General features: G+C 39.9%; 1 protein-coding gene across 1 annotated transcript in view; it reads left to right on the top strand.

Annotated features, from left to right (window-relative positions):
* Nucleotides 1-14291, top strand: part of grtp1a (growth hormone regulated TBC protein 1a) — a 17407-nt gene extending 3116 nt beyond the window's left edge. The window contains exons 4-8 of the mRNA XM_085805832.1: nucleotides 2618-2742; nucleotides 5443-5539; nucleotides 7461-7633; nucleotides 12089-12274; nucleotides 14011-14291. Of these exons, the coding sequence (XP_085661958.1) occupies nucleotides 2618-2742; nucleotides 5443-5539; nucleotides 7461-7633; nucleotides 12089-12274; nucleotides 14011-14103 (674 nt within the window). The 3' untranslated portion in view covers nucleotides 14104-14291. The remainder of the gene's footprint in view (nucleotides 1-2617; nucleotides 2743-5442; nucleotides 5540-7460; nucleotides 7634-12088; nucleotides 12275-14010) is intronic.
* The last annotated feature ends 1349 nt before the right edge of the window (nucleotides 14292-15640 follow it).

The raw sequence follows: 15640 nt of genomic DNA, 5'->3' as shown, positions 1-15640 counted from the left end.
GGGATAGTTCACCCTAGAATGATATTTCGCTCATTATCTACTCACCCTCATGTTGACTAAGGGCTGGAAGAAGTCTCAGAGTCCACCGTCCCTTCTCTGAGTTACAGGGGGTCTTGGCGTAGCAGTGCATGTCCATATAACGGTTGCAAAGGGACACCAGAGCTCTTCGTAAAAAAACACACACAAAAAAAACATCCAAATACCTCCATGATGCTCGTATGTAATGTCCGTCTTGTGCTGAAGCCCCAAATTGCGTAATTGTTCTGAAAAAAATTAAATAAGTCTATATTTTAAGCTTGTTTTGTAGCGGAAGCTTCTCGAAGCTCCTCTTCCTGGTCCGTCCAAATCTCATGAGATTTGCGCCGGCATCAGTGCGGTTACTGCGAATCACGCGAGATTTGGATGGACCAGGAAGAGGAGCTTCGAGAAGCTTCCGCTACAAACAAGCTTAAAATATAGACTTATTTAATTTTTTTCGGGACAATTACGCAATTTGGGGCTTCAGCACAAGACGGACATTACATACAAGCATCATGGAGGTATTTGGATGTTTTTTTGTGTGTGTTTTTTTACGAAGAGCTCTGGTGTCCCTTTACAACCGTTGCATTGAAATGCACTGCTACGCCAAGACCCCCTGTAACTCAGAGAAGGGACGGTGGACTCTGAGAATTCTTCCAGCCCTTAGTCAACATGAGGGTGAGTAGATAATGAGCGAAATATCATTCTAGGGTGAACTATCCCTTTAAGTCTTATCTGTCATAAACCAGAAAATACGGGTTACAGGTCTTGCAAATCTTGCAAAGTTGGTTTTCAGCCAAGATAGATAGATAGATAGATGGATAAATACTTTATTTATCCCAAAGGAAATTCAATTTCTCAGCTGCACAATAAACAAACAGTTAATCAACAGCAAGACATAAAATAGTAAAAAGTAGTGCATTGAGAATAGAATAAATAAAAACAATAGATTATAAAAACAATAAATAGCCTATGATAAAGAGACGCTACATTGAAAGCAGAGAGCCTCCATTCTCCCCCATAACAAGTTACATGTCATTTATTAAACCATCACAATTACTCCAAAGCTGTTAAGGTAAAAATGTAGCACAGTTAAGGTAAAAATCCTGCGTAGTTCCTCTTTAAGCTCTATGTTTGGACTTCAAAGTGTTGTAAGTAGCATTGGAAAGTTGGAAAAAAAAACATTAAACCGTAAAATGTGGAGATGGAAAAACCGAACAAGATGAGTGAAATATCAGATTTCGTTTGAATGCCCAGTCAGTGAATTCTCTCCTGGTGACTGCCCACTGAGGCAGATTCACTTCGCTGAATCAGCTCAACCGTTGGTGATAAAGGACGAACATAAGCAGCAGCGTCGTTACACTGGAAAAACAACTGGCATCAGTCACACGGGGCGAAATGACGCCTCGCGGTTTGGTGTTTCAGAGGTCGTCTGTTTGTTTTAAAGAATAGCTCAGACTTAACTGTGACAGAGTCAGACAGTTTGTTGTTGAGTAAGGAAAACTGTTGTTCAAGCTGACAGGGTAATAAAAAACAAAAGCAGGTACTGACGACAGAAGAAAATCCAAGTACAGTAAATTAAATTAGGAACATTAGATACAAACTGAAAGCTGCACAGTGGTTTTAATTGTGTTTTTGTAGCTGTTTTATCACAACAACAGTTTATCCCATTATGGAAACAATCAGCAGCTTTATCAGTTTTTTTTTTACTGTTGCATCTTTTTCACTCTCACTTTTAAAGGGATAGTTCAGTTTCTTTGAAGTGGGGTTGTGTGAGGCACAAATGGCCATTAAAGGGATAGTTCACCCTAGAATGATATTTCGCTCATTATCTACTCACCCTCATGTTGACTAAGGGCTGGAAGAAGTTTCAGATTCCTCCGTGGCTTCTCTGAGTTACAGGGGGTCTCGGCATAGCAGTGCATGTCCATATAACGGTTGCAAAGGGACACCAGAGCTCTTCGTAAAAAAACACACACAAAAAAACATCCAAATACCTCCATGATGCTCGTATGTAATGTCCGTCTTGTGCTGAAGCCCCAAATTGCGTAATTGTCCCGAAAAAAATTAAATAAGTCTATATTTTAAGCTTGTTTGTAGCGGAAGCTTCTCGAAGCTCCTCTTCCTGGTCCGTCCAAATCTCGCGTGATTCGCAGTAACCGCACTGACGCATACGACGCCGGCGCAAATCACGCGAGATTTGGACGTATAAACATCTGCAGTAGAAAGGTCTCTGCTCCTCCCCACTGAGAAACACTGGTGCATCACGCTGCACCGAGACACAGGAAGTACACTATTGTCAATGAGGCAGGATTAATCAGCGTATTGTTGCCACCTACAAGAAGTCACGTCTCAAAATAACACACCAGTTCAAGAGTACGATATAAAGTAAAAATGAACAATGCATCAGCTGGTCAGAAAAAAAGTTAATTTATCTGGAACTCACTCAGTAATCCTCCACACAGGCCAGCTTTGTGATATGTATGTGTATCAATTCACCTCATATAACCCCACTTAAAAAAAACCCGGAACTATCCCTTTAACCTACAGCGCAAACTAGAGTAATGACGAGTGTGTGTTTGTGTTTTCTTTCTCTCAGACTTGAACAGAACGTTTCCAGACAACATCCTCTTCCGTAAGACGGCCAGCCCGTGTCTACAGAAAGCTCTGTCCAACGTGCTGCTGGCCTACGGTCACCACAACGCCACCGTGGGATACTGCCAGGTAAACACTGGACCACCTGGACTTAAATACCGCACATGTAACCATGGATACTCAAGTTTAAAATAATTACTGTGACCACATTTGTTGTCAGTGACCTTGTGTTGTGATGCTGTGTTGGTCATATGGGTTAGAACAACACATTATTGAGGGTTCACTTAAGGCCGTACAGGTACATAGGCGTTAACGAGGTCTGACAAATAGATTGGAGCAAGACCATTTAACATTTTGTAGGATAGTCCAGTCAGTCAGCATTCGAGCTGCTGCATTTTGCACCAACTGCAGACCAGGAAGGTTCTTTTTGAACAGCCGCAGTAAAAGCACATTACAAAAGTCTAACCTTGAAGTCACAAAGGCTTGAATAAGAGTGTCTGCATCTTTCAATGAGAGGATGGATTGGATCTTAACGATTTTTCTGAGGTGAAAAAAGGGTTACTTTACATGTGGCTCAAATGAAAGGGTCTGATCCTTGCAGTGAATAACACATTCATCGTCATAAAGTGATCAAACCGTGCTGGTCCAATAGTTATCATTTCAGTCTCAGAAAGTTTGTAGATAGCCAGGTCCTCACAGCGGCCAAACAGGCTGAAAGTTTATCAGAGCAGGACCCACTTCCTGCAACGACTGGCATAGACCTATTTATTTGCAAATCATCGGCATAACAGTGAAAAACAACTCCAAAGGAACGCGTAATCAGACCTAGTGGTGCCAAGTATATTGAAAACAGCAGTGGACCTTCCTACGTGTCCTGGAAAACCTGGAAAATGGTTGGCTAATTCTCCATTCATGGAAAACACATGGAAAATACCGTAAGAAAAAGAAAGCCATGGAAAATTATTTATTACATTGTGATATCAGCTACCAGAACTCTGTTTGACTTTTTTATGATTAAGGATTTCTTTTCTAAAGAAGTGACTAATGAGAAAAATACAGTAGAGACTTTGAGTTGAGTGTTTCCAGTGTTGGACAGTGGCAGTGTGAGCACAAGGGTTTTCTCTCTTCTGCTGAGTGACAGATGGAGGAGCAGTAGCAAGCCCTTTTTTGGTGTGGTCCAAAAACAAAAACAACATGTTTGTGTTGTTCTATGATATATATATTTTATGATATTTGTCATAATTTCTAAGCCTGTAAGAGATTATTTCACAAATTAGAGCCACAGACTGCACATCTTTAAATCAGACTTCTGGGGGTGAGAGAGGAAAAAACATGGAAACAAACTGGTTAAATGTACAAAAATAAGGGACAAATATCAAAAAGAAGACTTAGGAGGGGGATGTATTTGGCCCTGTCCCAATTCTCCCCCTTAAAACTTCCACTTGGTTTTGAGTGCCCTCAACCATAAATTCCCCTCGTTGAGGGAAAGTGGCTGAAAATCTTTCCCTATGGAAATGGGACACCACTAGTGTAGTGAACGCAGCGAACGTGATAACATACGTCACATGTTTACAATTCTACCGGTGGAGCGTGCTACTATTTTCATTCATGAAAAATGCCGGCGGTTCCAGCTGTTGTGTTGCCTGTTGCGTTGGCTGTGTTTGTTTATCTCAGTCTAAACAATTTTTGTAATTAGTCATGGTTATCATAGATTAGCTGGGCTAACGGTTAGCTACCTGTTTAACTTTAATAACTCAGTGACTCAATAAACGCTCCATGAAAAAATATTTTCTCCAGCGGATATCTGAGTTCCAACATGACTAAGCTAACTGGAGTAGTTTCATGTCGTGTCCCACAACGGGAGGGTTTTAACAGCTGACGTCCTGCTGCTACCACCGTTAGCTTTGCTGCCGCCGTTAGCTTAGCTACCGCCGTCAGCTGTCCCTGTCAGCTGCAGCCACTGACGCGACACTGTGATTCCCCCAATAAATACCACACATAGCGACACAAAACACACACAGAGAGAAATAGTAATGTTTCTTCAAGCATTTCAGATTTGTCTAAACGGTGATCAAGCGTGACAACGGGTAATTTCATTTTCCACTTCGTTTTAAGCCCGCATCGGACCTCACTACATTTTGAGGGCTGATTTTAAGGGCAAAATTGCACTTCCCCTTGCTCCCTAGAGTAATGGGACACCCTACCCCTACACGTGAACGTGCAAAATGTAGGGTTAGGGCAAATATTTAGGGCTAGGGGGAGAATTGGGACAGGCCCTTAGTGTATGAAGTAATAACTAATGTCCCTCAGACTGTAGCAGCTGGAAAACTCCTGGAAAATTAAAAAAGAAAAGAATGGGAACCCTGATTCCTGAATTATTGTTATGGATTATTGGATAAGAGTTTTCATCAGATCTTTATCTGCCAAATAAAAATGAGAATATTAAGTTTTGTGCACTAAACAGGAGGGTTTATACAAAGTCTGTCTGTTTTTAGTCCTCCAAGTTTCTGTTTATGAATCCACACAAAGGACGTTTGCGTCAGCGCCACGTCTTTTTAGCCACATCATGCTAATTATTAGTATTTGAAAGGCAAATTTCATTCACCGGAGCTGAAAATGTGGCTTGTTTTGCAATTCAAACAGACTCCAGGACTGTGTTGGTTGTTTCATCATCTCTTATGTCGTATCTCTTAGAGCCCGTTCATCTCTGATCACACGCCGGTCGTCTTGTCTGTTCTCAGCTCGACGTGTCGTCCAGTGAACGTGAACTGGCCTCTGTCCTGTCGCTCTCTTCATGAGCTCTGTCTCTGTTTGTCTGTTTGTCCTCAGGGGATGAACTTCATCGCCGGGTATCTGCTCATCATCACAAAAGATGAAGAGAAATCCTTCTGGCTAATGGACGCACTGCTCGGCAGAATATTACCAGGTGTGTGTGTGTGTGTGTGTGTGTGTGTGTACAGTAGTGGTGTGCATCTTCATGTATCACATCCTCAATTTTCTATGTTGCCACACATGGTTTTTTCATTATTTAACATAAACAGTCAGCTAAAATATGATTATATGACTTTGTATTTACATAAAATAAAACAGAAAATTAATTTAAATGCATTTCCACAATACAGCAGCTTCCCTGGAGTCTGAATACACAAAGAAAAAGAAACACTTGTTAATTTCTCAAAAACAAAATGTAAATCTTGGTGTTATACTTTAAAATAAAATAAAATAAATCACTGTCTCTGTACTAGGGCTGTCAATCTTCCCCCCAAATCAGATTCGAATTTCTAACCCATCTTATGTTAAATATTCAAATCATATTCAAATTTTTATTGTGTTTTTTTTTTCCCAGCTCGTTATATCCACCTATACCAGCTTATTATTACGTCCTGCGTCCACTAAAGGACATTCCAACCAAATCTGTTATGTAACATTTGCAACACACTTAAGTTTTACCAACTTATTATAAAACTTCAAGAAGGGAAATATCGAAATATAATAAGTAGTGTTGCAACAGATCACAGTTGATCCGTGATCGGCACACAAGTGGTCCGCAGATCGATCGATTAAAAAAAGAAAAAAAAGAAGGTGTGCGTGTAGTGTGGGGGCACGTAGGCGCACCGTGGCAGCCGAATGAACGGGCAATTAAAAAAACTCTGCTCATATATTTGAAGCTGCAGCTTTACCTTGTGCACAACAACAACTAAATTGTTTGTTTAATCAACATGACACACTACGTTACTTTGCCTCGTTACGGAAGGCACGCGTTCAAATGTCAGTTTCCACCTTCGAATGTTTTCATTTTGACAATCATTTGAATTCTGTTCGAATAGCAAAGTTCGACCTGACAGCCCTACTCTGTACGTGAACAACATCATCAAACTTTTTCTTTTTTTTTTTGATCAAAATTTTATTTAATTCCTCAAAAAATTTGAAAAGAACATAGTGAATAATACAGGGCACAAGGGAGTGTAATAGATAGACAATAGACAATACTAACCAACAAGACAACAATAAAAAAAAAAGGGGGGGACAGAACCAGAGCAGATGCACACAGAACATAAGATAACTATTATGAAAGAATAAAAATAAATAAATAAATAAAAGAATAAGATAAACGGATGAATGACAAAATAAGTAAGGATGATAATAAGAATAAATAATAAAGTAACTTTAACGTAATATACTATAAGTAATACACTTTGAGTCATATAACCCAAAAAATAAAAATAAAATAATAATAATTAATAAAAATGACTAAAGAAAGAAAAAAAAAGGAGGAAAAATAATGTGAAAAGATGCTCTGATACCACACAGCAATACCAAATACATCACAGACAAGACTCACATACACAAAAACGAAGACAACCACAGACAAACAAACAAGACAGACATCAACATCATCAAACTTGAATGAGTTGTTTGAATTAAAAAGTCGATTATGTGACATAAATGCATCGACTCAGAATCGTCGCATTAAGAATCTCGATGCATCTGTGAAGCGGTTACTTCCAGCACCGCTAGTGTTCGGCTGTTGGCCGTGGCTCTGGTCTCATGACAGGTTCGTGTGTGTGTGTGTGTGTGTGTGTGTGTGTGTGTGTGTGTGGTTGTTCCTTTGCTCTGGACTAAGAATAATCTCATAAGAAGTCACATGGTCTTTGTCTGTCTGTGGCCTGAGTCCTACAGCTGCTTTTCATTAGAAACTTACACACAAAGAAGAAAGAAAGTCAGAGAAACCAATCGCTGAAATAGATGTGTGTATTTGTAACCCATAAAGGTGTGTGTGTGTGTCTGTGTGTGTGTGTGTGTGTGTGTGTGTGTGTGTGTGTGTGTGTGTGTGTGTGTGTTTCCAGACTACTACAGTCCGGCCATGCTGGGGCTGAAGACGGACCAGGAAGTGCTGGGGGAGCTGGTGAAGATGAAAACCCCCGGCGTCTGGAAGACCATGATGGATCAGAACGTGATGTGGACGCTGGTGGTGTCGCGCTGGTTCATCTGCCTCTACATCGACATCTTACCTGTAGAGGTGTGTGTGTGTCGCAAACAAAACTGTATCTATCCATCGATCAAGCTTTTATTTATACAGCACTTCTCATACAAATAAAATGTAGCACAAACTGCTTTATAGGACGAATCTCCTTGTTGTTTACAGCTACTTCCGGGTAGAAAACCAGCATGAGAACAATAGTGACGGACGAGAGTTTCACTATATATATCTACTTTTTCATGTCACTATATCACCGTTTAGACTAATCTGATGTTTGTAAAGTTTATAAAACCAATGACTGGACAAACATTACTATTTATGTGTGCACATTTTTGTAATTAGTCATGGTTATCATAGATTAGCCGGGCTAACGGTTAGCTACCTGTTCAACTTTAATAACTCAGTGACTCAATAAACGCTCCATGAATAAATATTTTCTCCAGCGGATATTTGAGTCACAACATGACTGAGCTAACTGGAGTAGTTTCATGTCGTGTCCCACAACGGGAGGGTTTTAACAGCTGACGTCCTGCTGTTAGCTTAGCTACCGTTAGCTTAGCTACCGTTAGCTGTCCGGGGAGCATACGTCAGTCCGACTGCCCAAAAGTCCGACGGCTCATTTCTCCGACTACCCATTCTACAGTGTTAAGGTTAGGTTTAGGGTAAGGTTAAGGGTTAGGGCTACTTAAGTCGGAGAAGTGGGAGGTCGGACTAATGGACGCAAAAATAAAGAAATGTATGGTCGGAGAAACGGGTAGTCGGACAGACGCCATGCGCCCTAGCTGTCCCTGTCAGCTGAGCCACTGATGCTTTCTAGACACCGTGATTCCCCCAAACTGAATAAATACAACACATAGCAACACAAAACACACACACAGAAATAGTATATCTATTTAAATAGTTTCTTCAATCATTTCAGATTTGTCTAAACGGTGATAGGGCGTGAAAAATTTGATATATATAGCTAAACTCTCGTTCGTTACTATTGATCTCATTCAAATAACGTGCTGGTTTTCTACCAGGAAGCAGAATGTAAACAACAAGGAGATTCGGTCTATAGGGCTGACCCAAAAAATTTGATCGAAAAATCATGAAAGTCCGTGATGGTTTTTTTTTTTCCTCCTTTTTCCCTTTTTGACACCGGTTCTCATAGGCAATACATCAAAATGAGTAGGATACTTGGCATCCTGGAAACCTGCCTGATTTTGGAGATATGTATGTATGTTTGTTTGCCATTACTTTCATTATTTCCGCTCGCGAAAAAAATATGATAATCGGGTCAGCCCTACTGCTTTACACCATAAAAGCAAACAAAACAAAACAAAACAGAATTAAAACCAATAGCCACACAACTACACACACAGACACACTTTCTCTCACATATAACTTGAAAGAAGGCAACTGAAGCGCTTTCTTAGTTATAACCTGGGGAACTCTGGTAATTTGTAATAATTGCGGAGGATGTCTGTGATCTTGATCCCGTGCGAATGCGACATGTCTGTAATTTGTAAAGTAAAAATTTCACCGCAAAATAACCGGCCATATTTCATCAAACACTATTATTACTACTACTACTACTACTACTAGTCCCGTGCGAATCTGCAGCTCAGTGATTGGACGGGTATTTGTTGGTTTTATTGCGCGCCTTTTTCTACTTCTTTCTCGGCTGAAACATGGAGGCTGCGGTGGAAATTATGATGAGTGGCAACTTTGACAAGGAACAGCTCAGATGCTTAAAAAGAGCAAAGTTTTGGAGGATATTGAGATGGATGATGAGATGGATGCTTAATACAAAGACCCGTTATCCCGACAACAACTGCACACTGTTCCGAAGTCACGTTGCTGCTTTGACATTTTATTTACAGCTGCCATGACGACTACATACCTTTTGGCATCATATTCAGGGACTTAATGTCAATAAGTTCGAGTAAAATACCGACTTCACTTATTATTATTATTCTGTGCAAATGCTGTCAACAATTTGCTGTGAGGAAACACCATAGACTGGATAAAACCAAATAAATAAAAGGAACTAAAAAGTTAGTATTAGTGGAAGGACATGATAAAAAATGACTGAAATTATACAATAAATAGGAAAAGAAGACTAAAGACTAAATCAGAGGTCTTCAACAGGAGGTCCGTGACCCCTAGGGGGTCTGCAGAGGTGCTGCAGGGGGGTCATGAAAACTTTGGTTGATTATACAATTTTGTTTGTTTTGTTTTTTTGTATTTGTTTCCACATTTATGCTTAGAATAAAGATGTCAATTTGAATAGCTTGTATGCATAATAATAATAATAAACTCTATAGCACCTTTCAAAACCAAGGTTACAAGGTGCTTCACAAAATACAAATACAATATCATTGAGAAAATAAAGCAATTAGAAAGTGAAGAAAATCATACAGAAAACAGTGAACAGGCATAAGATAAAATAATGGAAATAGATAAGACAATAGAAACGAAGATCAAAAATATGGGGGAAAAAAACAAAAAAAATTGATTATCATTCAATTGAAAGACATTGTTGATATTGACAATGGTATCAGTTGACAAGGTATATTTATAAATGGCAGTGGCACAACCATGAATATACAAACTTGTGTATTAATTGAGTAGCTGAGTAATGAATCCAGGGTACGTTAATACATGGTATATAGGCTACAAGGCCTCGTTTAATACAGTATAATACACAATTTTATAAATATTTAAAATAGGGGGTCCCTGTTTCATCTCTATCAGTTTGGGGGTCCTTGGCCTTAAAAAACGTTGAAGACCCGTGGACTAAATGATTAAAAGGACAGGAAAAAATAGAAAAACCAATACGTATTATCTAATCAAAAGCCAGGCTAAAAAGAGATTTATAGTTTTTTATTTCCCCTTAGGCCTGTAAAAATAAAACACAACTCTACACGGTTCATGAAGTCCATGTTTTCAGGCATCAGATTCATAAAACCTCCCTCCTGTTTGTTGTTGCTCGCTCCCCCTGTCGGCCTGTAGAGGGTGTGTGTGTTTGGAGAAGTGACAGCAGCAGCAGCAGCAGCAGCAACATGAGGCTTGAGGGTGTGAACACTTACAGATGTTCTTGTTTTTCCCTCGACACATCACTCTCTGGCTCTGTTTCTGCCAAACTAGACCAGTTTATGGGCTGTGGCTCTTCACTCACTCACTCACCAACCATCAAGACCAAGACTGATTCATCATCGCTGCTGCTGCTGCTTTGTTTGGTTTTGTTTTTTGTTTTGCTGCAGCGACTTGTTTTTCCTCTGCTCATCCTGAAAACATCCGGTCACTGGAGCAAAAAAGGGAAAAGAACAAGCTGAGCGAGTTCACTGGTTGTAAAAATGGAAAAATCTGTTGTATGATTCAAGATATATTTTATTTTCTCACATGACAAACAGCACTGATACTTTTGTTCACCGGTGGGATTCACCTCTGTGTTGCTTTAGATTTATTTTGTACAGTTAAAAATACACAAGTAAAAGGAAGGAAAAGGGCTTATGAGATGCTTCCATCTATAGTTAAAGGGATAGTTCTGACAAATAGATGTAGTTGTTTTCGAGGTAAATGCAGAGTCTGCTTGCTGAAAAACTGTCCCTGAAGGCAGCATGCATCAGCTGTTTTGCATGAATTTCCCTCTAAAACAACTCTGTGTGGTAACGTTGTGTTATTATCTCATAGCGTGGTGAATGTGCAGGTCACAACTTGTCCACCAGAGCGTTGTGGAGTTGTTGGATTGTGTATTTCAGATGAGTTTGATGAGGGAAACCAAGAAATCCCATAATGAGCCTCCGTAGCGTTGCTCTGAGCAGCTCGCCACTCTGCTCTGCTGTTCTAAAAATAGCTTGCACCGACAATTAAAGGTAATAAACCTACTGCTATGACTATAGGGATTATGACAATGACCGGTTTTACCTTTTTTGTATAGTTTTATTATTTTTATATGCAAACATTGTGAATGTAGCACTCTAGTTTATGTAGAGTTTTGTACCGTTGGTTTTATCCAATTGGTTTAGTTTTTCTCCGTATCGAACCACTGCACACATAGCACTTTAACTTAAGAGCTGCTGGTTTGATCAGTCCTACGAATTTATAGACTTTATTGATTTATTTGTATAGAGTGGAAGCACCCTTCACTGTTTTTAATGTGTGTTAAATGTGTGAAAGTACTTTTGTATGAATGCTCGTATGTATTGTTTTGCGTATGCAGTGGCTCAGAGCCCAAAACAAATTTCCCTTCGGGACAATAAAGTACAATCCAATCCAATCCAATGGGACAATTTGCCAAAATGTTGAACTATCCCTTTAAAATGAGATATAATGTCATACAAAAAAAGAAAACAGAACATACAAATGAACAATCAGAAATATATAAATGATAATAATAATAATAAAAGAAAAATGATCATAGGGAAATTACACAAAGAGATAAACGATCAAAACATATGAGAAACAATAAATTGAAACTGTCTGTTTTTTCTCCCCCCCCCGCTGCAGACGGTCCTGAGGATTTGGGATTGCCTTTTTTACGAGGGCTCGAAAATCCTGTTCCGCGTGGCTCTGACACTGATCCACCACCACCAGACGCTGATTCAACAGGCCCAGTCGCTGCCCGACGTCTGCCAGGCCTTCAAGCACATCACCCACGGACCATTTGTCGACGAATGCCACACTTTCATGGAGGTAAAACTAAACTTAAAGGATAATTTCCGTTTTTTTACAACCTGGACCTTATTTCTAGCATAAAATACGATCATTTTACTCACCCAGACAACTTTGGTGTCATTTGGAGTCGTTTTGACGAAATTAGCCCCAGTGGAGCGGCGCGTATATCCGTATAATGCGAGAGCACGGGGCAGCGCAATGCAGCCTCTAAATAACACATTATCCGCCGCAAAACTCGTTCATTTCGCCAATATTTGTGACCCGATCCATCAAAATGAGTCACAGTGACCCAAATTTCAAAGTTGAGATTTTGGTATCAATGGAAAGATTAGAAAATAAGCTTTAAAATGATACCCTAGTCAGAGTCATACATTTGATGGTTTTCGAGATGTGGCCATTTGAATTACGATCTCCTACTCTCTTATTCTGTTCTAAAACCTGAGAAAATAGCAGTTAAAGTTTTTGCCAGTGACTCTGGCATCTGTTCCTGTACCACGTGATTACACACAACCTATACGGTCCCTTGTTGTCATAGAGACACCATTCAATGACCCTCGGAAAGCAGAGAATCTCACAATTCAGATGCTTTTTACAGCTCGTCTCTATCATAAACGGTTCAGAAGTTGTCATGTTTTGTTGAGGTTTTGTAAAACATTTGCAAGCGTGTACGTTCGGTTTAGCATCGATGCTACGCTCTGTTAGCGTCAATGCTACTCGGTTTAGCATCTGTTTCTGTACCCGTCCCTGCTCGCCATAGAGGCGACATTCAATGACCGTCGGAAAGCGGAGAATCCCACGATTCAGATGCAGTTTACAGCTCGTCTCTATCATGAACGGTTCAGGAGATATTTCATGTTTTGCACCGAAGCAACACTCATTTTCAGAGGGTTGAAGTTGCAGGTCAACTTTAATCATCATTTACGTACCTTTTCTCAATTATCTGGACTGTGAAACTTTGGGAGATTGTTTTTGAATGTCATTGCTTTGAAATTAGGGTAAAAAAATTTTTTTGATTTTCTATGGGTTTTCCACGTTATCAGCTGATTATCTAAAAATAGAACGTTGCGACTTCCGACTCATTTTGATGGAACGGGTCACATTTTGTTATGATACACTAGTGCTACTCCCCTCCGAGCCCGTGGTGGCATGTTATCAACATGCTGCGCCTGTAGGTTGACTACTAACTAAAAAAATGAGCAGCTGGATGAAGTTCAGCTTCCACAGGCTTCCTCTCCTCAACCTGGACTCACTAAAGCTCCGGCTAGTTGAGATAAAAATGGACCCGAATGCCGAAGCAGAATGATTATTATCAGAATGAGCCGGGCAGCGGTCGGAGACGACATCATCCAGGTCAGAGGTCAGTAGGTCAACCTACAGGCGCAGCATGTTGATAACATGCCACCACGGGCTCAGAGGGGAATAGCACTAGTTTATCACAACAAAATATCGGCGAAATGAAGGAGTTCTACGGTGGATAATGTGTTATTTAGAGGCTGCATTGCGCTGCCCCGTGCTCTCGCATTATACGGATATACGCGCCGCTCCACTGGGGCTAATTTCGTCAAAACGACTCCAAATGACACCAAAGTTGTCTGGGTGAGTAAAATGATCGTATTTTATGCTAGAAATAAGGTCCAGGTTGTAAAAAACGGAAATTATCCTTTAACAAAAAAAAAAAAGATGATTTTATAGACTTCTCCTTCCCTGCTTCCTTTTTAATCCCTCATAATCCTGTTTCTTGTCCTCCTTCCTAGAAAATCTTCACTGAACCGGGAAGTCTCTCCATGGCAACCTTGGCTAAGCTGCGGCTGACATGTCAAACTCGCATCATCGCAGAGGAGTCGTGACACACACACACACACACACACACACACACACACACACAGCGACTCACCTGTTGCTCAAACTCAAAATACAACACGTCACACAGGAGAAGCAGCTCGTTTGCACCTTTTTTCTTTCTTTTTTATCTGAAATCTTTTCACGGTGACGACTACACGTGGAGTTTTTTGTCTTAATCACATGTTTAGACGCCGTTCGTACAAGATAAATGTAAATATATGATCGTATGAATGAATATTGTTAGTTTTGCTCCGTATGAGCCGACGATTCCATTTGAAGCGACCAGGTAGTTTGTTCTATAGGTGAAACTCTGTTTTATTTTTTGTTAAATGTGGAATTATGCACTTTACTCTGAAAAAGACCGACACTGAAGAGGAGAGGAGAGAAAAGGAGAGAGGGTTGGCAGCGAATGTCAGATTAATTATGTGTTGCACAATGTTAAAGGGATAGTTCAACATTTTTGGGGGGCAAATTCTCCTCTCACCATAATCCCTATAGTCGTAGCAGTAGGTTCGTTACCTTTAATGATCGGTGCATGTTGTTTTGAGATCGGCGGGGCAGAGATGTGAGCTGCTCAGTGAACACAATGGAGGTGAACTCATCAAATACACAATCCAACAACTCCACAACGCTCTCATGGACAAGTTGTGACCTGCACATTCACCACGCTATGAGATAATCATGTAACATTATGAGTCAGAGTTGTTTTAGAGGCAAATACGCAGCCGGAACTACATCCCAGACACGGCTGCTGGGCGGAGGGATTTCAAAAGCGCAAAGTAGTTCCAAGTATTTGCTTACTGTGTCGTAATATTGTAGCCTGACAAGCCAGACTATATCATTAATAGTCCAGGCAAAATAGCATTTTACGACAGACTAATTGTCACAGAAGGTTTTTCACCATACATCATTTCTATGAGGTGTCTAGAACAACATACTAAAAGTCCTAAGAAATCCTAGTCGGGGAAATATGTTTAATTCGCATCATTATTTACTGTATAAAGTCTATGGTGCCGACAACAATACACCCCAATGAGGCTATTTTTTCCCTTTACTCCTATTGTACCTCGATTGTGGTAGGAGTAAAGGAAGAAAATAAGCCTATTCGGGTGTATTTTGGGCATATTCCATTAGTGTATTGCTCATTTGCATATTCAAATTCATTTTCCAAGAAACTTGTAATACAAAAAATGTTACTTTTAATGTCTATTTTCATTGTGTAAAGTTTCATTGTGGTAGGAGTAAAGGAAAAAAATAAACCTATTCTAGTGTATTTTGGGCATATTCCATTAGTGTATTGCTCATTTGCATATTCAAATTCATTTTCCAAGAAACTTGTAATACAAAAAATGTTACATTTCATGGATACTTTCATCATGTAAAGTTTCATTGTGATAGGAGTAAAGGAAAAAAATAGCCTCATTGGGGTGTATTGTTGTCGGCACCATAGACTTTAATGATGTAAATAATGATGCAAATTAAACATATTTCCCCAACTAGGATTTCTTAGGACTTTTAGTATGTTGTTCTAGACACCTCATA

Source organism: Trachurus japonicus, chromosome 3 (assembly GCF_045865225.1).
Source record: "Trachurus japonicus isolate A0001 chromosome 3, Traja_1.0".
Taxonomy (NCBI): Eukaryota; Metazoa; Chordata; class Actinopteri; order Carangiformes; family Carangidae; genus Trachurus; species Trachurus japonicus.
The sequence above is the reverse complement of the archived record's forward strand: the minus strand, read 5'-3'. Positions and strand labels throughout refer to the sequence as shown.